The following is a 17,500-nucleotide window of genomic DNA, read 5'->3' on the forward strand; positions in this document are numbered from 1 at the left end:
CAAGTTATGAAGGAGCAGACAGTAGTTCGAACATATGAACATACATACAAATGACATAGTTTCATACGAACACACAATCAAATGAGACACGCTACAGATCACGTAGGCCGTTTGAATCATAGGTCGGGGTAGTTGTCTCAAGCAGGGAGCTTGGACTGTTTCAAAACAAATGAATGACCACAGATGACGGCATGTCAACTTAGCCTACATACTTATTGTAATACGTCATCTTTAGCGTCTCTAGTCTGATCACATTCCTGCAAGCAATCTTTTATATATATGGACTAACATTCCATATTTTTATTATGTAAACACTTACATCAGCTCGGTCAGCTACCAAAACCAACCACTGAATATTACTCAAACTTGACTTGCATTTGACTTATAGGAGTGTGATACAGACACTATGTGAATATATATATATATAAGTAAATAAAAATTCATGGTATACATGAATTGATTCAAGTAGTAATATAAAACAATGATATTGGAAATAATAGTGATCACGTGATATATAATGATACAGTTTTTTCACTTCATCTCATTAAGATACATATGCTACAGAAAATACTAATGTACTCTGACAATTGCATAGAATGAAGATTAACATGATAAAAAATCATATTTTAACTGATAAAAAATTTTGCATTTATATGAATTGATAAAATTATTAATGTTTATGCTAACTGTTATATATCTGATTCATTAATCAATATACTAACTCATATATAACTGCAGATATTGGTATGATAAAAGGTAACAGATTGATTATAGGCTACCTGATTTGTTTATACATATGTATATGGATTCATAAAAAAAAAAAAAAATTTTATGATTTATATATGTGCACTTTAAATTAAATAGATTCCTATTGCGTACACCGCAAAGATATATTTCGATTCCGTTATTTATGATCATTTATATATAGATTCCTGTGCGTACGCAAAAATATATTTTCGATTCTGTTATTTATGATCATTTATATAGGATACATGATACTTTATATATATAGGATACATGACCGAGGTTATACTACTTCACTTTTAACTAACGTTCGAACAACTTTTCGACCATTACACAGTTCCAGACAACCACCTATAGCCCAATGAAACGGCCTATTTTCACAGGGTTAAAACAAGGGGAAAATTTGCCTGGGCGGGTCCAACGTTTCTATTTTGCGCTCATACTTATTCTCTGCATCCTAAGCTACACGATTACGTTCGCGATGAATAAAAAAAACATCCCCAGCACGAGTCCTTCGCCAGCAAAGTAGAGTTGAATATCCTTCGGGTCGTAATTGTCGGAAGTATGTCGGTCGAAGAAGTCCAAGAAATTCCTTTCACATTGTAGGCGGTTGTTACTTGACTGTAGTCGTCCGCTGCAACGAACGATTTTTTGAAGTTGCGATGTGAAACTCTCGTACTGCAGGATACTGTAACAGGTTCCATTAATCAGCCTGCAAGTGAAATTATACTTGTCACAAGGGCAAAGTAAATTCAGACGACATCCAAATACAGGGGAGGGAAGAGAGCCATTTAGACCAGACGTAACCCACATGAATTCGCTGATATTTTGGAATTCAAAAGAGTCCGCTGTACAAACTTTTTTATCCATGGCATTAACAATGAGTGAACCTATCCAGGTCTATGATGACTGTAAAAATATCCAAATTAACTTTACAAATAAACAGATATCAATACCAATCCCAAAGAAAATTCGATATTACTGGTAGTGAATTACTAGACAAAGAAGTGGAAAACGGAGCTATTTGTAAGATTGCCAGGCAACATAAGAGTCAAAGAGAATATTAATCATGATTCTATGTGCCCTAACAAAAGTTTCATATTCAATATTCTCGCGCGCATCCTCTGAGGTTAATTTTTTTAAAAACTCATTAATAGGTAGGAGATGCAACGAAAAAAACCCACTATGTAACTAATTTCTAAATAAACTTTGGGTTTTCAAGAAAATGTGACATTTTTCCATGAATGTTTTACTTGAATTGTAATAGGCTAATGTTGCAAGTAAATATTTCATATCCACAACTTGATAATTCTAAATGTCCGTTTACCCATGTCATAAGCTGAATTATTGACTCTAATTGTCTATGAGGTTCAGAAAAAAAAAAAATTAATTCATTTTGATGTTATAGAAATTCTATTTCCTTATTTTGTTTATTAATTTTAAAATGATTGCAAGTTGCATTGCGCATACCAGATAGACACTTGTACCTAACGTCTGCCTTGCCATGAGAAGTTCGGGCTAAGCATTCCTTTCTCCAGTCAATCTGCTTCGCAAGCAGAGACGACACACAGATGAAGCTGTGCAAGCAGATTATTGAGGTTAAAAGGAACAAATGCTGATACGGCAATGATGACGTCGTCACTTGGCAGGAGATTGCTCTCAGCCAGCTAAGAGTTACGTTACTTGCTGTAATAAATACGACTTTAGGATAAATTTATTATCTTTTAATACTCGACCCACACGAAAAGAATGTCTGAAAAAAAAACAGTACCAAAATTGAATAATATATTAGTTTCATGTTGGAAATCTGCATAATTGTAATTATGTTAAATTAAATATTCCTTATTCAAACTATATGAAAAAGGTTCCATACAAATTCTATATATATTTTTAGCCCTGTATAAGATTCATATAGGATTATTTCATAGATAACATTTTCACTTCTAGACTTCCTGACTTTAAAATCTCTTTTATTTTATTTATTTATTTATTTATTATTATTTTATTTATTTATTTATTTTTTTAATTTTTTTTTTCATTGACTACGAATATAAATCACCGGGACAGACAATATGTCAGTAGATTTTGGATATGTGTTTGAACTTTTAGCTTATTTGTCATTACTAAAGCGTTAAGTTAGAGTTCAAATCTTTACGCATATATATTTGGATATTTAATTATCTATGGTTACGTTTTGCTTATTGATTTTATCGTGATTCCTTTTTTATTATAATTTGTAACCCTTCCGACTTCTTACGGAGTGTATTATATTGACTCCACTTGTATCCATATTATTTTATTTTTTTATATTTATTTATATATATTTATTTATATATATATTTGATGAATTAATGGTTGGCTTGAATATGTGGAAAAGTGTTCTAGCGGCGTACCGTATAAGGCTACTTGCGGCATCAATTCTATAGATACAAGATATAAATGATAAAGGTATTTAAAACCGCAAGAACCGCTATAATCCAGTTCGGATCCAATATCACGAGTTGTAACTCGTAAGACATTGACACTTCCTATTTAATTATCCGCCTTATTCTACCAAACCGATTGACTCTGGGTAATAAAATATATTATTGATTTTCTTAATGGAAAGGAATTCACACAACGTGTTAAGGAGATTATTATTGATTTACACCACCCGAGTCACAGATTATTATGTGTTGAATTCCATATTTACTGATTTAGCACTCATAAATATTCCTAATGCCACTCAATTGCGGTGTTTGTTTTTTAGTGCTATTACTTCTATATAACGTGTCAAGGACTATTAACACTAAGAAGTGTTTATTCCCTCTGTCAGACTCGTAACTCTGTTAATAATTCTAAGTATATTCTTTCAAGGATTGATTTGGCACAGGATAGGCCCCTAAACTGATGGAAAGGTGACAGGTGTCTTAGTGTATCCCTTGTTTTCATGACAAGGGTTACAATTAGTTATGTGCTTTTTTATATCTGTAAGCATTGTAGGCCAGTAAAACAGTGATTTGGCTTTCTGTGACATAGTAGGGAACCCTGGATGACGGAATGCAACCAGTTTTTATGACGATTGGTATGAAAGAGATTATTATTACTACCTGGTCGTTAGTCATCTGCTGTGTTCTTCGGGTTTCCTCGTCACGGTCCTACATTAATAATTATACATTTGATTACATTTTATTCTGATACACATACTTTAAATATATTTTTGCTTTAGGGTTTCTGCTCGAAGTGTTTATTGGTTTGCTTAGGCCGCTGACCCTGTTTCCGTTCGAAGTGTTTATTGGTTTTGCTTAGCTGCTGACCTTGTTTCCGTTCGAAGTGTTTATTGTTTGGTGTTTATTGTTTTGCTTATCACTGTTGACACTTGCTTTGTTCAGTTTGTAACAGTTCTGCGCTCCAACCCAGATATTCAATGGTCGCGATCTCTTGGGTAAAGAATTTTCTTGTTTAGATACGGTTTTAACAATAGGCACGGATGTTTCTATATCTTTTAGTCTAATTAATGGTTCTTTGCTGTATGGTGCGGGATTGCGGGATAATGCGTCAGCTATGATATTTGCTTTCCCAGGTAGATATCTTATCTTGGCTCCAAAGACCTGAATGATCATTTGTCACCGAGTTCCTTTTGGACTGTGATTAAAGCCTTTGAAAAACTCGGTAAAGGACTCATGTTCAGTAAGGATTTTATCAGGATAGCCATAGATTATGAACTTAAAATGTACTAGTGAGTTAAAGATACCTAGCCCTTCCTTGCCTATTACTGCATATTTACTTTCAGAGGGCTTTAGTTTACGTGAATAAAAAGCTATAGGAAAGAACTGTTTAATCATATTGCTGAAGTAGTATCCCTCTTACCCCTTGGCTTGAGGCGTCTGTTGCAATAAAAAAAATTCCTTATTTAAATCAGGATTTTTAAGTCAGGTGAGCTGCATTATTCCGCTTTTAAGATATCGAACGCCTGTTGATGCTTTTTAGACCATAGTAAATCTACGCTCTTCTTCGTAAGATCTGTTAAAGGAGCTGTCATGATTGAAGAGTTACATATTTACATACGATTGTAATACCCACTACAGCGCAAAAGTGCTGTATCCCCCTTTTACGTTAATAGGTACCGGAAGTTATGAATAGCCACCGACACCTTACCATGGACTACTTTAAGACCTTGACAAGACACATAAAACCTAGATAAACATGTTCGGTTTTAAAAACTCACATTTAGATATTTTACTCTGAGATTATTTGTCTTTGTCTCTGTAGCACTAGCTCTACTTTATGTGAATGTACTTCTAAGGTATTAGAAAAGATTACAAGATCAACCATATAAGCATGTAGGGTATCCCCTAAAAGTCTCCAAACACTATATTGTAATTGGGGTGCAACGTAAGCCGGAGGCATACGTAAAAAATTGATAATGTCCCCTGAGTGTGTTGAAAACGGTGTATGAGGTACAATCACTTAGGTAATGGTATCTGGTAAAAGCTTTTAAAGTAAGTCCAAGCTGGTGAAAAATTTTTATTCTAACCTAACAGAGATAAGATGTCGTCGCTACATGGCACTGGAAACTATCGGGAGTCGTTTCCTTGTTTAAGCCGACAGAAATCTACGCAAGATTTACGCCAAGTCCGATCTTTTCTCGGCATGAAGTTTTGAGGGAAAATATATGGGCTATTTGATTTCCTAATGGCTCCTATTACTAAAATATTTCAGCTTCGTCATTTATCTCTATTTTGAAATTGCAGTGAGAGTCTATACGAAGGTACGTATATAGTCTTTATGTTTGTCCTCGATCGTATTTTGTGTTAAATTACATCCGTTTTTTCCCAGAGATCACTCGCTAGTGGAGAAACTTCCTGGTATTCAGGTAAAAGATAAAAAAAAAAATTTCTGCTGAATCACCTCTGCTTGAATGACTTTACTGATATTACTTTAGATAGATTATCAGAGAGATTCATCCACGACTGGTTGGGCGGGATTAAAAATTAGCAACAATAAAAGAAATGCGATATTATGTATAGGTTTTTGTGGATTACTATATTAACTTGTTTGCAGCGAGTCAACCGTGTCTAGGGCTTTGTTCGCGGAAATCGTTATATTTCAGTGTCGGGAAGGATTAAAATTTCATTTCCCAGCAAAGTCTTTTTACACGCACTAAGACATTCGAGGGTGCATGCTTCTCGAGATTTTGCGTGCAAAGTGCGACTGCGGTTGTGGGAGAATTCTGTTGGGTCATTTGAACAATGTTACGATTTATGAGACAAATGTATAGTTCCTTTATATAAGTTATTATTTGATTAACTGTCTCATTTTTGTTCAAACAGATTTTAATATGTTTGAAGGTTTATAGGATTTCCCTTTGATAAACGACCCTTCCTTATTTTGCAGGGTGTAAGATAATATTTTGTATCACCCCTAGAGATGAATCTTACAATTACACTAGATACAGATCAATGTGTTTTTATAATAACTATAGAGGTATCTGTAAGCGCTCGCTTTATCCAGACTTCTCATTAGGGAAGTTCAAACAACAGACGGGTGAGTTCCGTACATACAGGATAGTTTACGTGTACTAAAGAAATAAAACAAGATATTCTAATTTTTACGGCGCGTACAGTCGGGCTTTATCCACCACTACTTATAATAACTTACGTATTCAAAAAAAAAAAAACGAAAACCTGCTCTGATTACTTTATACGGTCGTGTGTTTCATAGGAAAAATCCTTTTTAATTCAAAAAGATATCGTATATATGAACCAACATCGCTTTTCCCCACTCTGCTATATCGTTTATTGTGTATGGAATTTGCTATGCTTTGAACACTTCGGCAGTTTTTGACTGACCTTGACCGCTTGACTAGGTGACACAGTCACCGAGTTTGCTTGTTTGATTCTGAACGGGCTACTGTTTCTATTTTTTTTTGTTGTAATAATTAAGATCCTTCTCTTTATTACCATCGGCAACGTATTGTGTGTTTTTAGCATTATGTTGCTGTTACGTATAAAGCAATGAATGACGAACTATTAGGAACTGAGCGATTACTAATAAGACAAGTTATCACTACTGCATTCAATATTAACTGTTTGTACTTCATTCTTTGCTAAAATTTGAAATAGTGAGGGATCCTGGTCAGCGCATTTTAGGCCTGATGAAAGTTTTTTACAGACATGTTATTCCTTGCAATCCAGCCATATTTTAAAAGTTAAGTTGAGTCATTGAGGTTCGATATTTTATATAACTCAAAAAACTCAAGGCTAAAACTGCGATCGGGACTTTGCAAAGGAGCATTATTGTCATGACCCGAAATAGTGTTACCTCTAATTTATCTAGATTTGTACGGGTGTTCCACTTGTTTTTGTGTGTTTTCTAATCACTACGGTGCTTAACGACCCTATCCATGCATCTGTATAAATACAGACGTCCACTGCGTAAACGCATATTCACTGTTTAATATGATTTGTTACGTAAGGGATTAATAATCACCCAAAATGATAAAATTAACATAGTATATGATTATGATATTTCAGTAGAACTTCTGGAAACAGACACTCAAAGATAAAAAGCTCGCAGTAGCGAAATCTCAATGATGTAGATAATTTCTGTAAAAAAAAATAAGATTAAGAATGTCTCGTAACTCAGCCACAGGAATAATGAAATTCGACCTGCAAAGGAAACACTCAAAGTACTCCAAATGAATAAAAAAATTGTACTTAGCTTGCTTTTGTGGGAAGTCACGGTGTTCCGATAACGACACACGGCCTTGGTCCTCCTTCTCTATTTAGCGGATGACCTGGTTTGGCTTCAGTTTTCCCCCCGTGCTCGTTGTTTGTTTTAAAAATTGATTCGAGCCCTTGAAAGATCCGATGCTGCAGACGCGTTCGTTTGTTTCTTGGAGTGCCGTAACGCTCACTAACGATGTTTTCTTGAATGATTCTAATGAGAGACGAAGCTTGCGTTGTCGTAGGAAAAGGACACGTCGGTTTTTGTTTGTTTCTTGAAGTTATTCACTAACGATGATACTAAGTTGCTTGAAGAATCTCTTGCTTTCGTCGTCGTTAAAGAGTTCTTGTTGTTTTCTGAAGTCGCTCACTAACGATGATACTATGTTGCTTGAAGAATCTGCTGCTTCCGTCGTCGTTGACTTCTTATGATACATGATTTATTATTCTGGTTTTTCTTCGTAGGACGGTTTGTAGAGTTCTTCTGGTACGCTGGCCACCAATATTAGGGCTTGTGCCTTGTATGATAAGGCGCCCTATGAGGTAATGTTAGACTAGCGATAATCTTACGCTAAGTCGGTTGGTATTGCACTTCCATCTTCAATGGAGTGTCTGGGGGTTTGTAGATCATTTACGAAGTCGGTATTATCTTGTTGGTTATTACGACGATGTGTTAAACTCATGGTGAGGAGGTTCTTGTAGAAAACACGAAATATAAAACTATATGTATTCTTCTGAAGTTTTACATGCTGAAGATCAGATATGATTGTAATTAGTCTTCTAATAACGATAGCTTGATCGCTTCTGCCAATGATGATGGCTAATCCTATTCCTCTACATGATAAAGCTTAGGTAAAGAGGTACAGGTCTTCTAATGACGATAGCTAACTCTGTTCTCCTGTCTACCATCTCTGTTACAAGTTATGAAGGAGCAGACAGTAGTTCGAACATATGAACATACATACAAATGACATAGTTTCATACGAACACACAATCAAATGAGACACGCTACAGATCACGTAGGCCGTTTGAATCATAGGTCGGGGGTTAAGTTGTCTCAAGCAGGAGCTTCTCGGACTGTTTCAAAACAAATGAATGACCACAGATGACGGCATGTCAAACTTAGCCTACATACTTATTGTATACGGTTCATCTTTAGCGTCTCTAGTCTGATCACATTCCTGCAAGCAATCTTTTATATATATGGACTAAACATCCATATTTTTATTATGTAAACACTTACATATGTATACTATGTATACATATTATATATACATTATATATATTTATATATATATATATATATGTATATATATATATATATATATATATATATATATATATATATATATATATATATATATATATATATATATATATATATATATATATATATATATAGAGAGAGAGAGAGAGAAGAGAGAGAGAGAGGAGAGAGCTTTTTATATGTACATCACTATGCAAATTAAGTTAGCATAAGAGATATTTTCCTCGAAACAAAACAAAAGGTTTTAAACGAATTGCACGCGAGAAATGTCCACCTCATTTTATTTTCACTTCAAGGCATCCATTTTCAAATATGTTCGTCTTAAAAAGAATGTATTCACATTATCCTGACCATTTCTTAACGAGAATAAATATGGCGTGAATTAAAATTTAATATGTCAGAGTACCTAATATTCTTTCTCCGAAATCACCCGGCTCGAGGGTGAGCGTGCGTATGAATAATATTTTCAATTTTTGAAGAACGAGTCCAATATTTGCACATTCGCCAGTGGAAATGGGATGAAAGATTAATACGAAGAAAAGCAATTAGCGGTTGGCAAATGAAGTCGAGAATTCTAGTCAAGTAATAAAAAATGTATATATAATTTTAGGGGAAAGGTAGGATTATCTCCCTACAAACACAAGAAGATTGTATATTTGCACACGGGAATGGAACGCAGTCACGTACGTTCATAGACACACAGGAAGGGAACACAAGCACATTTATTTGTATACATGCAGGGGAAAAAGCACAAGCACAATTTATACATGTACTTGTAGAGATGGAAAAAAACATTTTTACGAGTACAGACCTGAAATACAAGAGCAAAATTATTGCACGTGTACGCATAAGAATGGGACACATGAACAATTTTACATGGATGAACAGGGATGGAGCAAAAGTAACACTTGCACAGGTTTCCGTTACTTAGCAGGGATGGACCAAAAGCACATTTATATAAAACTACAAGGACGGAACTCAAGGACAAATGGACATAATATACTCACAGAAACGAAATGCAAGGACTGTTGAAATACATACTGCTGATATAAGCACTATGAGAAACTCTACAAAGATTTGTATGTCTGGTGGTAATGAATTTGTTAAGAATGGTAAACCTGGGTTATGGGGTTAAGGGGTAGACTAGTTAGCAACCAATCCCCCTGGATATGGACAGTGGTATCAGGACTGTTAGCCCACGTGGACAATTACGCCCCATGGACAATTACCCCCGAGGAGAACTACCCCTTAGGACAAAAACCCCAAGAACAAGTACACACTGTATTATATTCTGCTTGCAGAAAAGTTTAACTTTTAAATTTAAAAAGAAAAGTATAAATTTTTTTCGTCATTATTGTTATTATTTATGCAGAGCATGGCACTGGTCTCCAGATGGAACATTTAGGACGGTTCCCTGGTTATTTTCACAATGATACACAATTCATAGACTGGTAAATGACCGTTCAGTGTCATTAATTTACGTTGTTTTACCTGATAAAAGCTAACTTATACTAATTCTCTAGAGCCGCTAAAATTATTGGAATAAGATTTAGCGCCAAAAACTGTTATGGTAGATTTAAGTTTCCTTTTCTGCAAACAACATATAATAACGGGGAATAATTGTCCTTGGGGGTAATTGTCCTAGCGGGTGGTTGTTCTCGGGGATAATTGTCAATAAGGGGCAATTGTTCACGGGGGTTTAATTGTCCTGGACTCATGGAAAGTGAATCTTCTTCAAAATGAGTTCGAAGAAGACCTTTTCTAATCGGAACGGCTTCCATGACCCATGTTATCATTTAATGTCGTTTGTCATCGTGAGTAGGAGAGCTCTAAGCATCTCATTTGTTTTCTTGACAAGTATTCCCAGAAACAACGAGGTGCTTGTATACTTTAATTTATGGTTCTTTTATACCAAATTATAAATCAGTGCTCAGACAAAATGCTTTCTCTATTTCTCCCTGCACCATAATAATCATGCCAAAATAATGAGTAAATATTATGAACTTTAGGATGATAGAGAAATTGCATATATTACAGATTTCACTTTTTATCGAAGCACAAATATTTTAAGTGCCTACACACACTAGCGTCGTGTGTGTGTGTCTGCAGAAGGATTTAGTTATAGTTTCTGCAAATCTTTATGGAGTGAGATTTCCTTGCATTCCTCCAACCTGGTTGCGTCCATCGATGTTTACCATCACGTGCATGATTCACTGCTTATATGAAGACAAGCACAATACGATGTAAAAGAACTTGCCCAGAACAACCCGCTCGCTTGAGAATCGCGCCTCTCATCATCTTATAATTTGAAAGGTGAATGAACTTACCTCTTGACTATTTTCGTTTATGTGTCAAATAAAATGTTGTGCTGCCCTCTTGTTAGACACTTGACAGTTCTGTAATTTCGTATATAGAATAATCTAGTGAGCATATTTAATTTTTGACAAATCTGGTCAAACAAAAGACATTAATTTAGAGATCACAGAAGAAGGTTTTCTAGTCCCATGTTACACTTTTGTGTTGTGCATTTTTGGGAACCTTCTATCATGGCATGAATTCTCAGCAGTAGTGCCAGTTATAGTAACTGCAATATTAATCGTCATGCTAGTTTTTCAATAAGACTCCTATTGATTTCATTATGGAACTGTAGGTTGAGTAGCGTTTCTTTTTGTTTGTGTTAGTAGTAGTACAAGTATGATTGTTATCCGTTGTCACAGCTCCCCTGTTCAAGTGGGTTCATGAATATTAGGTTCAAAATGAAATATTATTATTAGTAGTACTATAGTAGATTCACATCACCGGTGCATCTGATGTCTAGGCCAGTCCCTTACGACGCTCCTGATTGGCTGTTGATAAGCCAATCACAGGGCTGGAAACTCTCAGTCTCTCGAGAGAGTTCACATGGGTAGGATCTATGTTCCACCTCTCCTGAGGGATACGTCTTTCAAAAGTATCCCTCAGGGGAGGTGAAACATACATCCTGCCTATGTGAACTCTCTCGAGAGACTGAGAATTTCCAGCCCTGTGACTGGCTTATCAACAGCTAATCAAGAACGTCGAAAGAGACTGGCCTAGACATCAAACGCACAGTTGATGTGAATCTACTATAGTAGTAGTACAGGTATGATTGTTATCCGTTGTCACAGCTCCCCTGTTCAAGTCGGTTCATGAATATTTGGTTTATAGATGAAACATTATTATTAGTTGTACTAGTAGTATGGTTACGCTTTGGTATATTACATCATTCCACGTCCTTACTATTATCTTGAGTATTGGTGGTGGTAGAAGGGATATTCAGAAAACTCACCTGTCGTACTGTTTTATCCTCCGTTGGCAGCGACCCTGTCCCAGGACCCCCTTGCCCGTTGGCAGTGGTCTCAGCGGTTTCCCTGAGGATCAAGAAAATATCGAAAGTGGAAAATTAAGTAACATAATAAGATCAAGCGTTTTATATAAATCAAGTATATATCACTTTAATAATTTTTAGATATTCTGTATTAAAAGTATTAAGATAAACATTTGCTGTTTGGTTTATATTATTATTATTATTATTATTATTATTATTATTATTATTATTATTATTATTATTATTATTTCAGTAGATGAAACCTATTCACATGGAACAAGCACACCAAAGGGGCCATTGACTTGAAATTCAAGCTTCCAAAGAATGTTGGTGTCAACCTCCCAGCGCAGACTCCACACTGCAGCAGTAACTGATCATGATACAGAGCCAGTTATTGTTCATTGCCCGGGGAGGGAGACACAAACCCGCGACATCTGAGTGGCATACCACGATACTAACCTTTATTTATGTACCGCTTCTTTTCGTTCATCTGCCAACTGGCTAGTTTATGCATACATTTACGACCTTTTTTAAAGCTTATCCTGCCTTGCAAGACCCCATTACACATGATTATGCTTACTTTTAACATATATGTGGGCCCTCTATAAACACAGCTACCCTCTAGTACATGCGCAACGCATCAACACCTGCCTAAATAAATACGTACATGTTCCATTAATACATACACCTGCTTGTCATAGTTATCCTTGTTCTTTGATTGTACTTGATTATTCAGATATAAAAATGCTCTTTTGTGAACATTCCTGCCTCTATAAAGTTTTATAGATAACTTAGTCAGCCCGAATCCTGTCGACATCTATCTTGAAACCCTTCCATCTTCCTCTTTATTGGTGATTTTATTCCAGGATTATTTACTATGTTTATGATTTTTTACTACACTAAGCTGCTGCTCCTCGTTTGTGTGTGTACCTTTAAACTTATAGCTGCCTCATTATATTTGTATCTTTATTGTTCTCCTTGATACACAAAAACACCTTCTCAATACACACGTCTTCAGCTTACATCTACTTCGCTTAGTACCTTCCTCCTAACAACCTCTTTTCAGATCACATCTTCCTTTGCGTGTAACTAGTTCCCTCGTATACCTAAATAATGGTGCAACCTTTGTTTTCACACTTGCCCCTTCCTTTCTACATGCCTTGCCTCATGTGTATATTAATAGTCTCCTTTGTGTAAAACCTCCCTCCCTTATATTTTAGACGTAATAATTGTCTATTCATAAATTCTCGCACCTGACAAACATCCTCCAGCTCACTATATATATATAGTATGTGTATATATATAATAATGAACACAACAGCGAAAAGACTGGAAATCATTTCATCTTTTTATTTACACCAACGTTACGGGAATCCTTTCTAATCTTCAGGGCTATGAATATAATTGTTTTTTCCAATATTTAAAAAATATGCTAAAATAAACTAATAATGATAAGAAATCTAGTTTTGTAATATAACAGTAGTTAAGCTCAGAGCAAAATAAAGACTACAAAGCGACTTTTAATCTAAAAGTGAATTAAAACTCTACATAATTTAGTTATACAACAGATAAAAAAAGCAAAACAAAAAATAAATCTTGAAAACAAATACACAAGGAAACAGTTTTGGCGGACTTACTGTTAAGAGGTTTGACTGTTGACTGATGGAGAACATGATAGTCAAAGGCGATGTTAGAAGAATAAAAAAGGAGAGAGAGAGAGAGAGAGAGAGAGAGAGAGAGAGAGAGTGAGGCAATATGTAATGATGTGGAGGTCGTTTGGTTGTTTAAGGAAGGCGACAGTTTCTTGATGTAAAGAGATTCTAAAAGAATGAGCGAAAGGCAATCGGTAGTTTGACAGAGTACTTTGAAATGATTACACATATAATTTCAGTTTTACATGAATTTGAAGGGTTCCTTATGGCCGAAAATTCTCTTGATTTTAAAATGCCGCCAGTGCGATAACTGACACCTCCATTAGAATCGATGCGGACTTCCAGTAAGCGTCGGGTAGATCCTACGTGATTTCCAAAATTACATTTTGGACAAATGCACTCATAGACAACGGAAGAAAGCATCCATTCCGGAAGGGTGTATTTGAATTTGAAAAGTCTGCCTATTGCTAACGGATTTTTGAACACAAATTTGAAAATTAACATAAAGGGGCAAAGTGCTTAACGCTGATGTCAGTTCACGTCTAAAGGCTGCGTTTTTTACATATGGCAATGAAAAATTAATTAATTTCTTCGGAACTTGAGGACTGGACTGATAATTATTGCTTAAAACTTTTTTTTGACAATTCTGTCAAAGAGATCAGAAGGATAACGGTTATTCTTAAAAAATATTTCAAGAAAGATATTTCATTTTGAAAACTATTCCAATCTGAACACAGGGAATTGGCTCTGAATACAAGTGTCTGCCGAATTCAGCTCGAGTACCATAGAGCAGTTGCTGAAAAAGTTAAGACCCAAACCCGTGTGGGTCTTTTTCCTAAAGGTACCTGTGAGAACACTCCCATTAAAACGTCAAATGTTTATGTCTAAGAAATGTAAATCGTCAACCTAATATTTTGATGAAAAGTGTTGACAAACTCTAAAAACATTCGGCATGGGATTTTTCTTTAAACAATGAAAACGTGTCATCTACGAATCTTCTATAAAAATAGACCGAAATAACTCTGGGCATTGTCTAAGAAACAGATCCTCGAGGTGGCACATAAATATATTGTCGAATATAGTACCCAGTGGTGACCCCATTGCCATACCATCAGCCTGCTTATACAACCTTTTGTTAAAAACAAAGTGGGTACCAATCACTACAAACCCAAGGAGGCTTCTAAAAATATTTAATTCAAAACTATTCAATAGTTTCGGTAGGGAAAAGTCTAATAAGTATAATTTCTATTGCTTCCTTAAAGGACATTTTTTTAAACAGCGACACAACATCGGAACTTACCATGAATGCATTACTCTCTTGTTCAAGAATTTCAGGAATGAATTTGGCAGAAATTTGAAATGTAAACTGGTTGTTAGGAAGATTACTAAGGAGAGAAACTAGGAATTTAGCTATGGGGTAATTTGGTGAATTATAAGCTGCTAAAATCGGTCTGAGTTGTATATTAGTCTTATGGACCTTTGGAAGACATAAGACACTGAAAGCTGAACCAGAACTATACAGTGAATGACATGGCTGTTCAGATAACAAACCTTTCTCTTTTAACTGTTTCAATGTACGGTTTATTTTATCTTCTACCTTGAAAAAGATTAGGTTATACTGAGGTTCACCTACTTCAACAAACTTACTAGAGTCTGATGAAATATGTTCCATTTTTTTGGAAATAGTCACAACGATTAAGAATAACAATTCCCCTGCCCTTATCTGCCCTACAAACGATATCATCATAATTCTTAGAAAGAATGGAAACAAGTTAGTGACTGTCAAAGACGAAAATACTTTGTGTGACATACTCTGAATAATCTCCTGGGCTGCCTTTAAATTTGCATGTGCAGGAAGATTACGGATGCCATGAAAAAGACGTTCTAAGGGAAGAAAAAACTGATAGATATTATGTTTGAAATCTGGTAGGCAGAATTCTTCCTTTTTAGCACGTAGTCAGAGTAGTTAAAAACATCTTTTGGAGATAGGAATGGTGAACCCCTGGTTTGATTGAAGATATTAACCGTCAAGTAGGGACGAAGTAATGTACAATAAACGTGATGACGTCAACACTAAGTTCTTCAGTCTAGACGTGAACTGACAAAGCGCCAAGCACTTTGTACCCCTATGTTAACTTCAAATTTGTGTTCAATACCCCGTTAAGAATAGGCAGACTTTTCAAATTCAAAGACGCCCTTACGGAGTTGATGCGTTCTTTCGTTGTCTACGAGTATTTTTGTCCAAAATGTGATTTTGGAAATTACATCGGATCTACCCGACGCTTACTGAAAGTCAACATCGATTCTCATGGGGGTGTCAGTTATCGCACCGGCGGCATTTTAAAATTAAGAGAATTTTCGGCCATAAGGAACCATTCAGATTCGTGTAAAATTGACGTTATGTATAATCATTTCAAAATACTCTGTTAAACTACTGATTGTCTTTCGCTCATTCTTTTAGTATCTCTTTACATCAAGAAACTGTCGCCTTCTTTAAACAACCAAACTACCTCCACACCATTTCATATTGCCTAACTGCCTATTTCTCTCTCTCTCTCTCTCTCTCTCTCTCTCTCTCTCGTCTCTCTCTCTCTCTCTCTCTCTCTCCTTTTTTTATTCTTCTAACATCGCCTTTGACTATCATGTTCTCCATCGGTTAACAGTCAAACCTCTTAACAGTAATTCCGGGCAAAACGGTTTCCTTGTTCATTTTTTCAATATTTATTTTTTGTTTTGCTTTTTTGATCTGGTATTTCACTGAATTTTGTAGTGTTTTGATTTACTTTTAGCTTAAAGTCGCTTTGCAGTCATTATTTTACTTTGAGCTTACCGACTGTTACATTACAAAACTAGACTTCTTATATTACAAATCTAGATTAGCGTATTTTAGTATACTTTTTAATACTGTAAAAAATTATTTTATTTACAGCCCTGAAGATGGGAAAGGATTCCCGAAACGTTGGTGTAAATGAAAAGAAGAAATGATTTCCAGTCTTCTCCCTGTCCTGTTAATTATTAAACTTAAGCTCACCAGGAGCGAAAATCTTACAAGTTATATATGTATATATATATATATATATATATATATATATGTATATATATATATATATATATATATATATATATATATATATATATATATATATATATATATATATATATATATATTCATTTATTTACATATATATATATATATATATATATATATATATGTGTGTGTGTGTGTGTGTGTGTGTGTGTGTGTGTGTGTCTTTGTGTGTACTGCTTAATACTTACATTTGGCCCTTCCCCGTGATGGTCCGCCGTTGCCCAACGACCTTGACGATGGCTATACCGATGGAGGTGTAAGCCACCGCCATGACGCACACCGGCAGGATAAGAACCAGGATCATCATGTAGGTCTCGTAAGCGCGCCACGTCAGCGGCGCGTCAAAGTTGTTGACACACCAGTAGGCTCGCACCCGCACTCCCACCTCCATGTGGATCTGGATTTAAAGAGAGGGAAGAGATTTGTACATGACGGGGAAAATACTAAGTTCTCTCTATATATATACCTTTGCATTTGCAGGAGTGTACCTACCTGCTTCGTCCGAAATAAATCCAAGTAATAAAGTCACAGGTAAATAAATAACAGAACAAATCACAGGTAAAAAAATTAACAAAAAAAGTGACTTCAGTCTTTCCTGATGGTGTTTTAACCCGGTATCTATCCACCTGTGCGGCGTGTTGATTAGAAGCCCGTTAGCGATTACCGTAAAAACATAAACAAAAGACTGTAAATACC

At 35.4% G+C, this 17,500-nt stretch overlaps 1 protein-coding gene across 3 annotated transcripts in view; it reads right to left on the reverse strand.

Annotated features, from left to right (window-relative positions):
* LOC135209040 (G-protein coupled receptor 54-like) overlaps positions 1 to 17,500 on the reverse strand; it is a 301,797-nt gene that overhangs the window by 40,909 nt on the left and 243,388 nt on the right. For all 3 annotated transcript variants that reach the window (XM_064241581.1, XM_064241583.1, XM_064241582.1), the window contains 2 exons: positions 16,993 to 17,201; positions 12,026 to 12,107 (listed from right to left, as the gene is read on the reverse strand). In XM_064241581.1, coding sequence (XP_064097651.1) covers positions 12,026 to 12,107; positions 16,993 to 17,201 — 291 coding nt within the window. The remainder of the gene's footprint in view (positions 1 to 12,025; positions 12,108 to 16,992; positions 17,202 to 17,500) is intronic.

This window comes from Macrobrachium nipponense, chromosome 37 (genome assembly GCF_015104395.2).
Source record: "Macrobrachium nipponense isolate FS-2020 chromosome 37, ASM1510439v2, whole genome shotgun sequence".
Lineage (NCBI taxonomy): Eukaryota > Metazoa > Arthropoda > Malacostraca > Decapoda > Palaemonidae > Macrobrachium > Macrobrachium nipponense.